A 19,665-nucleotide genomic window follows, 5' to 3' on the forward strand; every position below is an offset into this window, starting at 1 on the left:
AAATGAGCAAACATAAATAAAATATACTTTTGGTTGCATCGCTAACTTGTGGCGAATCCTAACCAAATGCCCTACCCAACTCTCCAACTCCGTAGCACTTATGAGGGTGTCGCTAAGTAAGTGGCCTCTCGTTAAGTAAGTACTACATCAACATCTTCTTCCCTAGTGCGAAACCGAACTTTTTGTCAGTGCGAACCTCAACCTGAGCTAGGTTTTAAAAACAAACGAGCGAACTGACGTTTGTCAGAATACAAGCAGACCCAATCTTGATACCCGATCCAGGTTGGAACTGAATAATAAACGAATTCGCTATTAGATTGGAATCAATGTTTACTCCCCAGCATTATTCCTGAAAGTAAGCTGACTGAGAATTTCAAAAGAGTCGTGAGTGTCGCTAGTATCCAATCAACGAAGTATATCATAACAACGCTAACGATAACGCTATCGCAAACTTTATTGTACGTTAGTTTGATTTTATCCATCCATTTTATTTTTTCTCCTTGATTCCCTTAAAAATCTCTCGGAATTTCTTTGAAATTTAACCCTCGATTCCCTTGGTATTCTTCTCAGAATACCATTGGAATTCTCTTCAGACATTATTTTTAAAATTACCTTGGCATTATTGCTAGAATATAAGGAACCATCCTCAGAATTCAATACCTTCGGAATGTCCTTGCAATTATCATCATACTCAAGAAATTCATCTAAGAACTTATTTTGAATATTCACTCAAAATGGACTAGGAATTCTTTTCTCAATATGTAGTCATGGAAATTGCCTCAGATCGTCCAATGAATTTAATTCTAAATTATCCTTAATTCACCTGGAGCTTTTCTAACAACTTGGAACTCTTCTTAACTCTGATTGTAAATCTGTGAACTGCAAAGTTTGAGGAAATTAATTGGACTTTTTGTCAAAAATATTTTTAAGATTGGACACTCACGTATAACAACTCAAAAGGGTGAAAATTGTGAATTTTTGCGATAAGTGAATTGAGAAATTATGCGATAAGTGAACGAGTATCTCGAAAATAACAACTTTGGGAAATTTAAGCACTGAGAGCTTATTTATTGAAAATTTAATGTGGTTTAATAATCACACAATTTCAAAGAAAACTGTAGGTAGTATTTTGGAAAATAGTAATTTTTTCAATAATTCATAACTTTTTTGTTTATAAATTGCCCAACAAATACACATTGTCAGTGCGTAGCACTTTATCTAAAATACAATATAAAAAAAAAAAATAAAAAAAAAAAGTATAAAAAAAATGCAATTTGAGTAATTTTAACTTTTTATGTAGGTATCAAAATAATTTTTTAAAGTGTATATTTTTTCTTGAAAGGCACAATACTTGTCCGCAACTTCAAACAAATCGTTCGCCGGATATGTGTTTTTTTTTTCTATTTATGCGTATCATTTTTGCATAATTCCTTTTCAAGTGTTAGTCGTGTACAAAACTAGGGAACCAAATATGTAAAATGGCATGTTGGACAATAATAAACAACTGTGTAAAATAACATGTAATTCTAAAAACATCGATCCGAAACGATTTGCGAATCTGTGTGGAACTACTCTACATGAAATTCATCCTTAGATTTTCTTCGAAACCTCCTTCCATAACTCTATTGAAAATTCGCATGAATTCTCTTTAGTATTCCGAAGCAATTCACTTCAAAATTGTCTTGAAATTTCGTTCAGAATTATCTTAAATTCGTTTCACTATGCCCTTGGAATTATCCTTCGAATTCCGTTAAAATTATTCTCAAAATTCCTTTAGAAGTGTGCCCTCAAAATTTGATACCTGGGATCCTTTTCAAAATCGACTTGGAATTTTCCACAGAGCTACTTAAAAACATTTCTCTGAAAACACAAAATTGACTTGGAGTTAAAGTCTAAAATCGCTAGGAGATTATTTTTTCCAAAAACTCCGTTTAATTTTCTCTGAAATCCCTTGGTGTTATCCCTTACATTCATTCTAGAAATCTTCTCAACATTCCTTCAAAATAAAAACATTTAGACAAATCCAAAAAATTTAAAAAATTTCATAGGTCAAAATCTTGTTTTTTTTTAATATTATAGGGGAAATGTATGTAATGTCGGCCTAAGTGCCCCTAATTTGGGTCCATACATAAATTCAGCAATCGACTAAATTTTCAACAGCAACCAAAAATATCCATAAGTAACGTCCCAATAACGCATTCATCTAGATAAAATTGATAAATAGCAGATTTTTAGCGATGGGCCCAATCTTAGATCCATGGGCCAATATTAGAGACATTTCCCCTATATTTCTATTTATTTGAAAGGAAAATAAAGGAAAAACAACGTTAATAAGGAATGCAATTATTCTACTAAAATGCCCATCATTAAATTTAGACTGAAAAATAAGTTCAGCATTTTTTTCCCAATTTGTCATTGAAATTCACGGGTTTTCCCGTTTTTTTTTCCTGTGACTGCGAATTCCCAGCCTTTTCCCGCTTCACTTATCACCCTGTGGTATCACGTGCACCGTGAATTTCCACATAGCCTTTCAATTTGAATGACAACGATAGTGACAATGGTAGCTACAAACAATCAAATGGCAACATCGCAGTGAAGATATGCCTGGCAAGTATTACGCAAGAAACGAAATAAATTCAAATACAAGCGGAATGATGCACGGTAGATAACGACACACTTTTCTCCGGTGCACATCTAGTTCGGTATGTAGGCCAACAGCACATTATCACCATGCGAAGGGAGCAACGGTGACGCGGATGCTGCCAGGCCACCCCGGTAAGGCTCTCACATCGCCCTTTTTAATGTTACTCTTGATGACGTAAAACTGAAACGCTAAATAACGCCACCACACCCCCCGCTCCTCAATGGAATCAGTGATGCACACTGTGCTAGTTTCGAGCTCCCGGTTCGGGAAGAGGTCACCCAAGTATCGTATGTCTATGCAGGACAAGGATGGTTATGGGCGGTGTATACTTGTTTTGCCAACAGGAACGAAAAAAGTAGCATCACGGCAATTTATGAGTTTTAATAAGATTTCAACGAGCGATACGGCCGCTGATGATAGGGAAAGTGGGGTGAGGGGGGTGTTTTCTCGAGCACAGGGAGCGCAAAAACGAATGGCAAAGGAGAAAAGTTCCGACTTGTGTTTATGACACATGGTTGCTAAAAGATACTTCAAATTGCGATGTGCTAAAAAGTGTAATGCGTCATTTGCATGTCGGGATAAGGTTTGAGATAGAGTCATGAAATTTGTTCCTTTTTGTTGTTGTTAATGCTTTCATCCACTGTTGAAAGCTTATTTTGTAAATTAGAACAAGCTGTTTTTACCTTCCTTTGATAGTCAAGTACAGAGCTTCTCCATCACTGTTAATGTATTTAACCAGTTCGGAAGGCTGCGTTCAACAGCAAATCACTCATGTTCCCAAATATCCACCATCAGACATGTAGTGCCTCACGTTTTAATGAATGATCCTTCAAAACCCTGCTAGTCAACAACCCACATCAAAAAGTCCCAGCCCTATCGAGTAGCAAGTAGCAGCAGTAGCAGGAACCCTTTTCCTGCAACTCATCAGCGATAATGTGTGTTCCGTTTTTTCGTGCTTGGCCGGCCAATCGAGAATTTACCAGGAAAAACAAGTCAAACCCCGTCTACCAGCAGCAGGACTGTGTGAATGTGTTCTAAGCTGTTGGATAATAAATTGTTTTCCCACTCCTACATCCCAGTACACTCACTTGCCACCCAATGGCAACCAATGCGGTCTTGGTGGGTGGTGGATGGTGTCGTAATCGGAAAAAGGCAGTCAACGTGACGAGGAAAAACACACGCGAGCGATAATACAGCCCTGCCTGTAGGGCAGAAACCGAATCGTCATCCAGCAAACAGTGTGGACGATCTGGAGCGACTTGTGACGGAACATTTCATTTTCCCAGAGTGGCACAGCATGATGGTATCATAGATAAGGAAATCATGATCTGGATTGATACTCTGTCGGATGGTCTCCAGGGAATTGATGCAAAAAAAAGACTACCAGGACGATAATCCACTCGGGGGAAGACGGTAATTACGCGATACAAACGAGAGTTACATATGTCGTATATATTGGCCTAGCTGCCATCGGAACTGTCTAAGCACAGGAAGTGGCTTTTGTTGCCGGTTTTCTTTTAGTCAGCTGGCAGATAAATGACGCAAATTGACGTATCTTATTGAATTGGGTTCATGCTTCCTAAGCGACTTATGCAGGAATTGGGCATTCTCACTACGCGGAATTTTCCCGTCTGAATTGAATCCAAATGATTGACAAGGGGGATTTTTTGAGGAATGGAAATAGAACTTTATTCGAGCTGGATCTTGCAAACTTACGAGGTGAGTAAAATGAGATCAGCATGAGTATTCTGTATACATTACGATGGTTTGAAGCATAAATGGTTCAATTGTAAAACTGTGGTGCATCGGAGTTTCCAGACCCATCGTTCGCGGTTTGCTATGCAACGCAAGTTGGCGAAAAACCCATCATTATAAAGATGCCCGGTTCGCAGAATGTCTGATACCCTTGAGATCAAGAAAGCACAATTCCGCACTTTGATTGCACTGCAAGCTGTTCCTAAACCGGGAGGATTAAAGTTGCTTCTTCCATACCCCGATTATGAAGTCCATAAATTAACAACTCAACTAATGCTGCTTTCTAGGTCACCACCACCGATGGAAGCCGGAAGGACCACCCCGATAATGGAGCACCAGCACTTATCCAGTCCAATGGGCTCCGCTGCCGATTATCAGCCGGCACTAAGGGGTGCTTTTTGAAACTTGATGAAATTATAATTGCCCTCCCCGATTCTATCCATTTGTGATGTGCTCTAGGATGGAAAACGATGAAGAAGATGATGATGATGTTCGTCATTACAGTTATTGTTATCATGATGACAGATGATGAGCCCGAAGGCGGAGGCTTTATGAAAAATGCATGCATTCAGTCCTGGAAATGACTGCTACTTTTCCCAGCAGGAAGAGTAACGAGCACCAGCAGCGCCAAGGACTCTTGATGGTTTATAATCTGTATGATGGAAGTCATTTGAGGCATGAAATGGTGCGCCTTTTCACAGCCCTATTGTTTTACTTGTCGCTCTGAGGCTATGGGTGCAGTCAAACGTGCGCAGAAGAGGGACCTTGCTCTGTTGGGTTTAATGCCTGAGTTCACGGGGAAGGATGGGTAAATACTGGAGCCAGTGTCTGTTTTTATCATTTACCATCACAAGCTAGGAATAGCGCTTCAACCCAGTGTAGATGAATTGCGTTTGTTTTGAAAATATTCGCTGATACGTACGAGCGAAATGAACAAATGAGTTCATTATGCATCAACGAATACGCATTTGGTGATATTCACCAGTACTTGATTATGCAACCCAAAATTGTACATGAAGACGAATATTAATATTGACAACAACAGAGGCGATAATGAACATCCAACCACGAATGAAGAAAAACAAATGTTGATTTCGAAACTCAGAGGTTGCCTTGATCAAGAGAATGCTTTTATGTCAGAATTCAAATTCATGCGTGTAGTTGGTCTATCTGTTAAGGTGGTCTTCATTTTCAGCTAAGTTGAGTGTAGAAGAAATGGCTTTTTATCAGCTCTGACTGGAGCGCATTGTATTTCCACGATGGATTTTCTATAAAGCGGCAGCAGCCGGTAATTTTACACGTATTGGTGGCAGATGCAAGATGCTAGATTTTACAGGATATTTGCATGATTTCACTACATTTCGAGAAATTTAAATGCTTTTTAACATCTAATCGCATGTATTTGTGCTTATAAATATCGGACAACTAATGGTTCTAATGGCGGTTCCAGCTGGTTGATTGGAATTGCGTTTAGAGGTAGTTCTCTCAGTCTTAATTGTAGAAAAGGTTGTATTTTACGTTCCCAACCTTGTCTGTCGTAAGGCTGCGGTCTTTTTTTCAAGACTTGTAATGTCTATCGTTTTCCTGTGCACAGTTTTTGGATTACGGATAGAGGGCAGCGTATGTGGATCTTTTTCATGGTCTGCTAATTTCGTTGAGAGAATAATAATAACGGTTCTACAACATTTGCGGGTAACTTTTGTTCCTTATTAATGCGGTCTGTCGTTGTGAGATCAAAATACATAGTTCCTAAGGGAATTTAGAAGACAATTGCGAGGAAATTCCCAGCAGAATCCTTGTCAAACTTAGAGAAGAATCTCAACGGTATTTTTAGAAGAGAAAAGTTCATGAAAAAGTCTTATTTGGTTTAGATTTCCAACATGAACTCGAAGAGAATGCATGGAAATATTACAAGAGTAAATGTCCGAAGGGTAAGTTTTTATGGGGTTTGATTGTAAATGTAAGTGTATTTTTACGAGAATTATTGTGAATATTAAGATAATTGTAGAGTTGCCTGGAGAGGGACCCTAATGTAATTAGTTTATTTTTTAAGAAGCTTTCAGTCCGAATCCTTCAGTAGTATGCAGAGAATTACGAAGGCTGTTATGAACAAAAATGTCAAGGACATTCCAGGGAGAATCATAATATTAGGAGAATCCTAAAAGTAACTCAGAAGCATGCTTGGAATACAAAGTTTTGGTCACAAACTGCTCATTTGCTAATAACTTTGCACACAGTTGAAAAAACATAGTTCTGTTTGAAGCAGTAGATAGAATAAAGTTTGAGCTTGTGATAGGTACGTAAGAAAAAGTAGATTTTAATTCTAGTAATATAAACTGTATTTGTTTTTGCGTTGTAAAAATCAAGTGAGAAATGCTCGCTGCACATCTCGGACTGTATGTGTAAAAAATCATTGGTGTTTAATCAAATGTTAAGATTTACCTACTCTTTGCATATCTATAGTAAGCTATGATCCTTATCTATCAATTACCTCAAAGAAAATCAATTTTCAATAACTGAGTGAAAAGTAATTAACAAATGAGCAGTTGGTGTGTACAACTGTGCATGCCAAGCATGCTCAGAACACATCTTTAGGTGATTCTAAAGAAAGCCTTGAAAAAATTCCGTGTGAATATATGAAGAGCTATATCTTCTTGAAATTTATAAATTACCTAGGTAATTCAGGCAATAAAAATATTTTAGAATCTCTGACACAATATTTTAAGTTTCAGGATTTTAAATAATTTTAATCTTTTCAAATCCTGAGGCTTTGAACAGTTTGGAAGCTTTATACTTACTGAAAAAAATGAGCAAAATGTCAAGAATATTTTAAGATTGCCGAAAACCAAAGGGATCACTAGGTTAAATGGATCATTGGGTAAATGCTCCTATTGTTGCGGTATTTTAATTAAAGGGTGTCCACGATGAAATTGCCACACACAAAATTGATTCGCAAAATTCGAGTTTTCATCCGATTGCCATCAAATTTTCAGGGATTGAGAAATAACTATTAAACTTCATTTTACCATTTTACTCGTATTTTATTTACAGTCCATACGCAAATGCCCGCACCTTGGCCTTAACCCCGGCCATAAGATTCTGCACAACCTGTGAATCAACCGTTTTTTGCATGTAAACCCATACTTTCTTCAGTTCCTCGACTGTCTTCACTACCTTAGGTCGTTTAAGAAGGTGCTGCTTCATAATCGCCCAGTACTTCTCGATGGGGCGGAGCTCCGGAGTGTTGGGAGGGTTGAACATTTTCGGCACGAAATTGACCTTATTGTCCGCATACCACTTCAGCACGTCCTTGGAGTAGTGGCATGAGGCCAAATCCGGCCAGAAGATTGTTGGGACGTTGTGGGCCTTCAGGAGAGGAAGCAGCCGCTTCTGGAGGCACTCTTTTATGTACACCTGTCCGTTCATCGTGTCCTGGGTCACGAAAGGTGCACTCCGCTTCCCGCACGTGCAGATGGCTTGCCAAACCAGGAATTTCTTCGCAAATTTGGACATCTTCTGAGTGCGGACATGCTCCGGAACGCTGAACTTATCCTTGGCCGTGAAAAACAGGTTGCCGGGGATCTGTTTGAAGTCGGCCTTCACATATGTTTCGTCGTCCATGATGTAGCATTCAACTTTCGTCAGCATGTTGAGGTACAACTTCCTGGCACGGGTTTTGGCGGACTTGTTCTGCTTCTCGTCGCGATTAGGGGCCTTTTGTACCTTGAACGTTCGAAGCACAGCCTTAGTTTTGGCCTTCTGGACAAAACTTCGGCTTAGGTGCAGCTTCTTAGCCACATCCCTAACGGAGGCGTTCGGATTTCGGTTGAAGGCCCCAACTACGCGGTTGTGATTTTTGGTGTTGTACGGAATACTTTTTCCTTCACTTCTGGGCTTCCGATCGGTGGTCAACCGTTCCTCGAACCGCTTAATCACTCGCGACACCGTGGAATTCGCGATTCCCAACGTTTTAGCGATGGAACGATGCGAGAGATCCTTGTTCTCGTGATGAATGCGCAAGATTTTATCACGCACGAGCTGTTCTTTCGACTCCATTTCCGCGAGTTTTGATCACAGGACTTTAAAACTTGCAGGACTATGAACTAAATCCACCCAAATTTTCATTAAATTCTACCCAACGGTTAAAAAGTTAGAGCAATTTCATAGTGTGGCAATTTCATCGTGGACACCCTTTAATATTGATTTTCAAGATAAATGGAGCAATATACATTTTTGATTGATTTCTCATACTCTTATAACACGTCTTAAAACTTTTCAAACGATAAGCTAGTTTAAATTGCATAATAATGAAAATATTTCCTTGAAATCGCATAGGCTTTGAGGTGGTATTGTACTTATACAGGGTGTCTACTCAATCCAAGGAATCAAATTCCCTGAGATGTCCAGGTTTTTCAGGTCGGATGAAAAAAATTCCTGGTGCATACAAATTATACACATTATTATTTTATCTATTTATCCAGCTGGAATCCCTTCCATGTACTTATTGATTTATGTTATTTTCGATTGTTCAAACTTGGGCGTTGGTACTTATAAGTCGGCACAGCAAAAAAGTTATTGAATATTACAGCAGAACAGATGCACATAGGTTGTTTAATATTAATTTGTAAAATTTATGTTTAGTAAATGGACCAATAGTGGAGGTACGTTAGTACAATGTACTTCTATAGCGGCTTACGGAGACTCTATAAGCCACCATAGGAACACATCGCACTAAAGTACCTCCACTATTGGTGCATTTATCCTAAACATAATTTGTGAAAAGAAATTATATCCATGAGTGTAATATTGTATTTGGTTTTTGCAATCACATTAGTTATTCATACAGTAGCATGCATTACGTCAATCAATATTACATTCTTTTTTGGTATTTGTGTGGTTTTTTTTTTAATTCAAGAATATAAATACAAGTAAGAAACCTGTCTACACTATTTCGATAAAACGATATATCAAAAGCATATTCAAAAACAAAATATAATTTTGATAATATGTTTGAGTACAACTCTGTTTGGAAGATCAAGACAGAATAAATCATGGTTTCACATGTCTAAAATCTCTTAAGGTCCATTTAGACTATCTGATTTCTTGGTCTGATTTTGATCGCCGCCATAATGAAAAATCTGCTCGAATTTACTTGCGACACACTTTGTTAAACACCCCCGTTTTCTGGTGTTCACACTGCTTGCACATGTCGAAAGAACTGTCAATTTAGATTTCAAAACAAAACTGTATCAGGAATCAAAAGTAAATACTTCCATCATGAAATACCGGAAAATTGCTCTAGTTTCGGCAGACGTATTTGCTTTTATTATTTTAAATAAAATGAGAAAGAGAAGGTGAACTTTGTGGAGTAGGAAATGGTTGCTCAGGAGGAACACCGGCAGGGATCTGGCTCATCTTGTCCATCAAGAGCTGCGATATGACGATGAAAATTGATTTCAAAACTTCGCCAGGATGTCGATACCAACTTTAGACAAGCTAGTGGGAAAAGTTCTCACTAGATATACATGATTCCGTGAGTTCTGAAACTTTATGTTAACAACTCAATTCTGCAAGGTCTTCAAACCTTCTGACGTCCCTGAAGTTTTGTTTCTGTTCTCCGGTAAAAATTTCTTTAAAGATCAACAATCTTTCCTGACAATCTGCAAATTTCTCGGTAGTTCTTCAGATTTATTTGAAGTCCTGTGTGTTCTTCAGAAGTTCTGCAAATTTTCCTAAAAATCTACAAAGTTCCTGAATCCCTGAAGATTAATATCCTTGAAGATCATCAATTATGTCTGATGTTCACAAAATTTCTAATAATCTACAAACTTCTCGGAAGTTCTGTAATTTTCTCTGCAGATTTTCATGATTCAATATCTCTGAGCATCTATGCAATTTTCTAAAGAATTAAAAGATTATCTAGAAATTTTTGAGCTTTCCGGAAGTTTTAGGAAGTATTTTGAAGTTTTTCTAATTTTTCTGAAGCTGTGCAAATATCTCTAAAGATCAGCGAACTTACCTGAAGTTCTGTAAATGTCTTTCAAAATCCAAGAGCCGCAGTAAAATTCTGAAAATTTATTTAAACATCTGCTAATTTTTGAGTAGATTTACGATCTACCCTCTGAATTTTTCGAAGTTCCTAAAATTTATTTCAAATTCTGTAAAGCTTTCTGAAGTACTGTATTTCTTCTCTAAAGATCTACGAACTGCTATGAAGTTCAATAAATTTCACAGTAGATCTCCGAACTTTTCTAAAGTTCTTTAAATTGCTTTGTGGATTTTTGATCTAAAGATCAGCGAACTTTTCCGAAGATCTGTGAGTTTTGCTGAAGTATTGCAAATTTTTCTTAAAACGTACGAACTTTCTGACGTTCTACAGACTTCTCTGAAGTTCTTTAGATCTATCTATTTCCGACTTCCATGGAGTTCTGCAAAATATTGTACTTTTGTACTTCGCTGCGATTTGTTTTTGGAATTGAGGTGCTTTTCTGACATTTAACGAATTTTTCTGAAGATCTCACATTTGTGTGAAACTGTGAAACTTTCTGTCAAATTCCTGCAAATATCTTTAAAGTTCTGTAAAGTTGTCTTAAGCTCCGTAGCTCTATTCCTAAGATCTACAAAAAAAAACTTGAGGCTCAATAAATTTCTGCAAACTTCTCTTATGTTTTGTAAATTCCTCTCGGGTTACCCTGAAGATTTGAAAATTTCCTTGAAGATTACCTAAAATTGACAAAATTTATTTAAATATTTGAGCTTCTTTGAAGTTTTAAATGTCTCTCTCAAGATCTACGAATTTTCCTGAAATCGTGTAAATATTTTTTTTTAAATCGCCAAACTTCCCTGAAGTTCTGCAATTTTTACTGAAGAGCCATTAACATTTCTGAGATTCTTGTGATTTTTTCATAAGTCCTGTTATTTTTTTCAAAGTTCTGTAGCTTTGTTCTGAAGATCTACGAACTTTTTCTGATGTTGAATAATGTTTCGAGGATCTCCAAACTTCTGTGAAATACTTTATATTTCACTGTAGATTCTTGGCCTTGTCTGAAGTTATGCGAATTTCCCTGAAGATTTGCAAAATTTCGCTTATAGTTTTACAAATTGATTTGAAATTATTTTTGCTTGCTTGATGTTTTGAAAATTTCTTTGAACATTTATCTGAAGATCTACAACCTCTCTTGTGATTTTGTTTCTATGAATTTCTGTTAATTACTTTTAATTTGTTTGTAGTTCTGTTCTCAAGATCTACGAACTACCCTGAAGCTCAACAAATTTCTCAGTAGATCTCCGACCTTCTCTAAAACTCAAAAAAATTCTATGTAGGCTCTCAGACCTGCTGTCTGGCATGCTTATTCTTATACAATACATGCTTCATATGCTTCCTTTTGACGGTTGCCAGTCTCTCTTTTTCGGCTGTTTCCTTTTTACGACAATTTTGATCCTCCACATACAAATCAGCGAAGAGCGAGCGTGACAAGACTCTCTGAATGAACTTGTTTGGATCGCACACGTTGTCACGTGTTAGCTGTAAGATGCTTGTCAAATTAAGTGTCCTTAAGAAACGTTTCGAAAAACTGAACTAAAAAACTTCTTTTGAATTACGAATGAAGTGATAATTGGAAAATTCCCTGAGTGGAATCAAAATTCCCTGAATATTCCAGGTTTTTCCAGAAAAAATAAAATTCCCTGTAAATTCCCGGCTTTCCAGGTTTTCCAGGTAGTAGACACCCTGCTATAGTTGCGGGTTCTGTAAATATTGCACCAGTAACCAAAATTAAAGGCACATTTGCACATACCATCTTTCAAGTGCGATGTTAGTTTTGAAAGGCGTAGGCTCAAAACCGTGGCCTGAAAAGATGGCGGCTTGCTAAAGGAACAAGAAGCAACAAATACCGTTACTATAGGTACACGGTTCCTACAAATTGTGGATAATTAATCGAGAAAACAACAATAAAATGAACATCTTCTCCGCAAAATAGAGATAAACATAAGCAATTCATGCTAGGAAGAAAGCGGATTCAGTTTTATATAAATTAAACAAATTATTTCCTCCACTATTGGGTCACATGCCCTTCTAAGGCAGCAGCATTTTTCTTGGATCTTGAATCTGGGTCTGCGTTCGAAGTCTTCAAAATTTATCAATGTTTTAACTACCTTGAATTTATTTTCAGGATTTTATTGGAATGTTCAAGCAATTCCTTTAGAATCATTGCACTTCACAGAGTTGTTTTCAGAAACAATCTAAAATAAATATATGATGCTGTAGTCTCTTGTCAATTTCTTTATAACAGTCCAAACATTATCTGCAGAATAATCTTAAGCAAATCATCATCCTTAGAACCGCTTCGAATTTTAAAGTTTTTCTTAGGATTCACTGAAGCTACCTGTCGTGATTTTATTTAAAATTCGTATGAATTCTCTTCAGAGTTCCCATCCAATTCACCTTATAGATGTTTGAAAACTTTGCTCAGAATTATCTTGGGGTCTCTTCTAAAGTCTTTTAAAAGTTCACTTGAAATTTTCCATAAAATCATCCAGGAATTTTTTTCGAGATGCTCATGGAATGGTTCTCGAAATTTTTTCATAGAATTCATTTGTAATTGTACCATCGAAATTTTATTTACTTGGTATTTTTCACGGATGCTGGAATCCTCTTCATCTTGGAATTTTCCAGGGGGTTACTATAACATTCTCCTTTGAACTCAAACAATTGACTTTAGAAGTTCAAGTTTTAGAGTTCTTCTCTAAACTACCGTGGAAATTTTCTTCGAAATACCTTCATTTTTAACTAACATTATAAAATTTCCTCAAAACTACTTGGATTTCTTTTATCTAAAATTGTGACTGTATCCTGAAAATCTTGTCCAGTCCAATGGTATTGAAATGTGCTCAAGGTCCGAAAGCATATTTTTATCGAAGAGAGGACGAAGTAATTTTTTTTCCTTATTTGCCATCGACATTCACGGGTTTTCCCGGTTTTAAAATGCTTCTTCTTCGCATTTCAAGCTTACTGCTTATCGCATATTAGCTTATTGCGTGCTCTCAACTTTGTGTTCTAGATGCACTTCCACACTTATTAATTGAGAGCTTTCGATGCCTGTACCATTTTTGCATTCGTATCATTGTATAGCAAGTACAATCATACTGTGTGCCCAGTAGACTGATGCAAAATTGATGCCTCCCAAAATTTGAACTCATTGAGAACCTGACTTGGTACAAACCATTTGAAGTTTACATAGAAATTCCTATGGGGAAACCATAATTTCGGTTCATATCTATCTCAAAATTCATCAGTTCACTCTATTTTAGAAAATGATAGCTGCGCTTGTTGAAAATTTTGTCAGCTACAACTTTGTTGAATACCACTTTTCGATCAAATGTAACAAAAATATTAATGATTCAAGTTACTGATGTCTCTTCAGCAGGCAACATTGGTGTTTATGGCGAAATTAATAACTATTTAATTTGACGTTTGGCTGAAAAACGATTTATTTTTTTGAAAATTGTAGCTGATAAAAATTCCCATAAGAATAGCAATCGAACTTGTTAACAGTACAATATGGAAAAAGGCTAGAAGACAATGAACAAAAAGTTTGGTTTTTGCCATAGTAGTTTCTATATAAACATTAAATGGTTTTTGCCAAGCAGGGTGGCCAGTGAATTTTCATTTTGAAATTCACGGGTTTTTTCCCGGTTTTCCCGGTTCAAATCTTAAAAATTTCCCGGTTGTTAATATTCAACAAAAAATGAAATAGCACGCATTTTTAAAAACGCGGCTAACTGTGAATTTTCGGATAAAACAGCAAAAAGGTTATCTTCCATTTAATTCCACTTAAATAATTTTGGTATTCATGACAGATACGTATTTCGACTACAATGTGCAGTCGAAATACGTATCGGTCATGAATATCAAAATTAATTAAGTGGAACTAAATGGAAGACAACCTATTTTGCTGTTTTATTTAAGCATTCCGCTAACAACCCAACTTCATTACTTCTATAAATTTTCGGAGGATATTTGTGGGAAAAATAACAATTTTCGTGGTGCAAGATTTGGAGAAAACAATAATTCAAATGTGAGATTTTGTAAAAAAAAATCTAACATAACAGATTTAAAAAAAAATATAAACTTCTGGGTCGTGGGGTTATAATTGTCAAGGTTCTGAGACTTGGAAAATTGGACAAAATACAGAACATTCTATATAATCTTGCGGACAAACCCTGGAATTTTTAGTAAAAACTAAAACTATTCAAAGTGTTGATTTCAAACAAATATTAAGGAGGGAGGAGTTCTGAGCAGAATTCCAGAATTAATATGATATGAAGTCCTTAGAAATTGTTAGGTGAATTTGGAGGGATTTCTGTGCAGAAGAATACAAGTTCTAAATTAAACTCTTTTTAGAAAATTTCAAAAGGAGTTTTGACAAAAAAACTTTAAGGGAAATTCCTACGTGATTCTGAGGGGGTGTGAATGGGAATCGTGAGAAAAATGATAGATGATTTTTAAGAAGACTTCCAAGAGAATTATGATGAGAATTCAACAAGAAACAGAGTTCTAGGAGTGTTCCGGATATAATTTCAACCCTAGTGCGAAAAATTCATCGCAGAGCTCCAACAGAATTGATTGCCAAAAAATTGCTGATAATTAGAAAAAAAATCTTCAAAATACTCCAAGGGGTTTCTAAATAAAATTTCAAAAGATTTCTGCTGTTTTGAATAAAAACTTTTGAAAAGAATTTCAAGGAATCAAAGTCTCCTAATAAATAGGTGGCAATTAATTATTTTGTTCGACCATTTTCCCCAGAGATGGCGCTGTTCCGCTGGTAGGAAGTGATAAAAATCCCCATTTAAAAATTGAGAGAAGTGGGAATAATTCGCTTTCGGTGCATATTCAGGTCAAAAAAAGTGAACGAAATAAGTTAGGGGCTTTTTCGTTCATTTTTTTTCCCAGAAATTAATGTTAAACAAGCTACAATTAAATAAAAATGATTGTTCTCCATTCAATTTTACCTGCTCTACTACCAGTCCCCAGGGAGCCAAAAAAATTCAAATTTGAGAGAGAAATTCTCTCTCACGAGCTCAATCTTTCAATATGCCATGTATTTTGTTGACACTCGATTTGTGATTTCCCTTTCACAGATTACAAAATAGAATACCTGACACTACAAAACATGTCTGGTACATCTATATATGCATTTGCTTTAACATTTGAAGTCCCTCCTTTTTTACATATTCTGCGCAAAAGATACTTTATGCCCCGCCCCATACATAAAATTCGGCGGGAAATTCTGTGAGTGGTGAGCTATTTTGTGTGCAGAATGTGTAAAAAAGGAGGGACTTCGAATAACATACCAGAGGTACCAGACATGTTTTGCACTGCAGTGTCCTCTGTGAACAATTGTAGGAAAACAGATTGTGTCTAGTTTCCGATAGATGTCCCCGAAAAAAACAGCTGTGACATCTGATGGAACATGAATGCAGAAGCTTGACAAAATGATCTATTCTAAGAAGGATTGCAATCAAATTCTTAGAAAGAGTTTCAAGGAAGTTCTAAAAAGAATTCAACGGTAATTATTATGCGGAGTGTTTTCTGGTTAATTTCAGAAGAATCCCATGAAAATTCAGAGCAGAATTTAAAGTTAATTCGGGAATTCATATCATGAGCATTTTGAAGAACTAAAAATTAAAACCCCGGAAAAGAATAGTTTCGGTTTTACAAATATTTGTTTCGAAAGTCCAGCATCTTCAATATTTTCTTTCAATGCCCATACATTTTACATCTGAAATTGAAACAACAAAAATCAATTTGAAATATTGCTGAGTTATTAGTTCTCTACTCTATAAGAGAATAATGTAAACAAGGGTAAATGATGGCATCGGCACCCATTCTCTGTTTTCGGCAACCACGTTCATTTCACTGTATTTCCTCACTAAAAACACTTCTCTGGATGTATTTAAACGATTCCTTAGTCTTTTAGCTTCAATCTGATTTCATTTTTATGACTGAGCAATCCTGTCATGTCAGATTTTGCTTCAAATGAAATATACCGATAAGGGAACACCTTATTAATACGCAGTTCAAATAGAAAGGTTGCCGAAGAAAAAGAGGCTTCCGACAACAGTCACACAAACCTGAGAAGTTTGGAGCGTTGTAAAAACGTTTTCAAACTGTTTTGGACAATTCTGTCGATTGAAATGGATGGAATAGCTAGCAGCAGATAAATGTAAACAAACAAACACATTATATCTAAGCGTGACACTGAGAAATTAATCATATCGTCCGGCCATTTTCCATAAAGATGGCGCTGTTCCGCTGGTGAGAGGTGAAAAAATCCCCATATAGAATTTGAGAGAAGTGGGAATAATTCGCTTTCGGTGCATATTCAGGTCAAAAAAGTGAACGACAACCTGAAGAAATTAGTCAGGGACTTTGTCATTCAGTCTTTTCCCGGAAATCATTGTTAAACAAGCTACAATTAAATAAAAATGATTTTTCCCCATACAGTTTTACCTGTTGAACTACCAGTCCAAAAAATTCAAATTTGAGCTCTCCCACGAGCTCAATCTTTCAACATGCCATGAACTTTGATGACACTCGATTTGTGATTTCCCTTTCGAAGGAGTTATCTAAAGATAATTGGGTAAAGAGGCGACATCTTATCCATTTGACAGAACTTCTGCTCGATTGGAATAACTTTTTCCTATGACTTTGACAGATAATCGATTGTTCCAATTTTGACATGTCGTCTCTTTATAAATTCAGCCTCTTTAGAGTTATCGACTAGCAATATCGTAAATGTCGACTTACAGTTGTGCCGTCCAACTTAGTTCGACAGGGCAACGTTCTCACCATTGCTGAAAACGTGAAATCAAACGACGAGATCTAAATAACCGTTCACGAACTCGACGTAGACACAAAGCAGCGTACGTGTTACGCCTCACACATCTTCCGCATGTTAATTGTTTTGTGTCGTATTTGTTCACCTGTTCGTAAACCATCGTTATTGATTTAGTAATTGTCAACAAAAGTCAAAGTGAGTATGCTAGCCGCCCAACCATGAGAAACTGGCTGCACGTGTTGATCGAATTCACTGCTGTCGCCTGCCCGTGTACATTGCACAACATTCACCGCCTGTCATAAACCTGTAAGTTTACATCCATTGTCTGGAAATCAAATCTGTCAAGTGCACTCGTCCCTATCACAATGAATGCATTTTTAATCTGTACGGTACACAGGGGAAACAGCAAACAACACAATTTCATTTACAAACACTTGATCGCGCTGGGGTGTTGAATTTGTTCGTTGGTAAACAGGGTTTCGCGCCGCTTTGGCGCTTCATCTAGGGCAAATTTATTTACATGAACCGTAATTTAACATGTAAGCAAAGAAGAATATTGGGAAAATAGGACTGAAGTAACTTGCTTTCATTGTTTGGAACACATACGACGGAAATTGCCTCCTTACGATGAAGACGCACGGAGCCCAGCTGCAAGAGAGGCGACACATTTAAATCTCAATGCTGAGATGTTCGACAATCTTACGCAATCGAATCTATCTACAATATTTTTTTTTCATTTTACGCATCTAAAACTATCTACTCGCATCGCGCTATTTTTTTTTGCTGGAAATCTACAATCTTCTTTCTATCTACTCATCACACGCGCATCTCACAACAGGAAACCAAAATCTCCCCTGGATTTTAGATAGCGTCGCTTCCCTCGGCAAGCTACAGGCTTGCTATTTTAGTGCCACCATAGTTGGCGGAACCATAAATCCTTTCTAACTAAATAAAATGTGATATTCGATGGTGATTGCTAATTTGCGTGCATGTGTTTGTATGTCATCATGTTTTCTGCTAAAGCAGCCACTACCACCTAGAGGGCAGCCATAGATGTTCAGAAGCACTGTGCGATGAAGGAAAATGAGAGCTGTTTTCGAACGGACTGTACAGGTTCAGGTTTGAGCAGGTGTTTTGATCTTGAACTTGTTATGAGTGTTTTGTTTGTTAAAGTGTGTAAATAAAGCGTCAAGATTACATTCCACTTGTAACGGGCGGGCGGGCGGGTGGTTTCAAACTCATGTAAAACTCAAACCAAACAAAGGAATAAAATATAGGAAAAATCAAGTCAAAGGCAGGTTATGTTTGTGTGATGTAGCATGCTTACCCCAACAGGCGGGCTTCCTCGGCAGTGTGAGCTGGAGCGGATGGCATTCTGACGTTGGCCGCTTTGCCGGTCTTGTCGCGGTCCCTGAAATGAAGACTTTTACATGCAGAGGCGGCCAGACCAAACAAAATTCGACAACTTAAATAGAAATCAAACAAAACTGGGATTGAGAATGGATGGAAAAAGGAACGCAGATTTAGGAGCTTGAGCTTGAAAGATCGTTAGAGAGAAGAGTTTTTGAAAAGAACCGTAGAAGAAAAGAGATAAGATGGCTATTAGTAAAAAAAAAGGGCAGGAAGCTGTCAGGATGGGGTACGGAAACGGAAGTATTGAAATCAGAACAAGAAGATAGCGAGGAGATTAGTGTGTGCGTTTTTTGTTATCCAAGGCAAGGGCTGATTATTGGCAATGTAGATTTCATGTTCTTTTTTGTCGCGGCTATGGAATTGTAAATTCTGATAAGCTTTTAACGAGCAGATGGGAGCTTCGGATGGGGATTTTCGCGACCTGATTATGCGTGTGTTTGTATATGTTTTGCGAGTGATAGAATCTGACCAAATTGGCAATCAGCGAGCGGTTGCTGGTTGATGTTAGGTTATAGTCAATATATTTGTTAGTCAAATAGATACAGTGATGGATGATGGTGACCGACTTTTGGCAAAGTGAATAGATGAAAGCATTGAGTTGAAAAGCGGACGGAACATTCATGCACAGAGTATAACAAAGCGGGAAGGGTGTTTCGATTTGCATTTATTGCTGGTATAATCCATGGAAAACAGAGAGAAAAAGGATGCCATGTGGCTGCAGGTGCCAAATCTGATGGCATCATTACGCGAAAGCTTACGAGCATGCCAAAATGGTTGAATTTTAAACAGAATCGATAGATCGCAGCTGAAAAAACGGTTAAGCTTGACGGTAAATACTCTCTGCAGCAAATAGCTGGGTTCTTCAGAGCTCTTCTCACCTTTGTTAGGCTTTGAATATTTTATCTGCTGAATTATATCTATACGCTTGCAACAAAGAAAGCAATCTAAAACGTCGTCTTGAACCTTTGTTGACACTTGGTCTCCTTCATGAGATTTACATTGCCAAATTCACAA

At 37.1% G+C, this 19,665-nt stretch overlaps 1 protein-coding gene across 7 annotated transcripts in view; it reads right to left on the reverse strand.

The window, feature by feature from the left end:
• MESK2 (misexpression suppressor of KSR 2) overlaps window positions 1–19,665 on the reverse strand; it is a 469,347-nt gene that overhangs the window by 313,101 nt on the left and 136,581 nt on the right. For 6 of the 7 annotated variants that reach the window (XM_065221293.1, XM_065221331.1, XM_065221302.1 and 3 more), the window contains one exon: window positions 18,566–18,649. The exons of the other annotated variant lie outside the window; for it this stretch is intronic. In XM_065221293.1, coding sequence (XP_065077365.1) covers window positions 18,566–18,649 — 84 coding nt within the window. The remainder of the gene's footprint in view (window positions 1–18,565; window positions 18,650–19,665) is intronic. 7 annotated transcript variants of the gene reach the window in all.

Source organism: Ochlerotatus camptorhynchus, unplaced genomic scaffold (assembly GCF_037179485.1).
Source record: "Ochlerotatus camptorhynchus isolate MF236.1 unplaced genomic scaffold, CSIRO-AGI_Acam_v1.1 ptg000012l, whole genome shotgun sequence".
In the NCBI taxonomy this organism is placed as follows: domain Eukaryota; kingdom Metazoa; phylum Arthropoda; class Insecta; order Diptera; family Culicidae; genus Ochlerotatus; species Ochlerotatus camptorhynchus.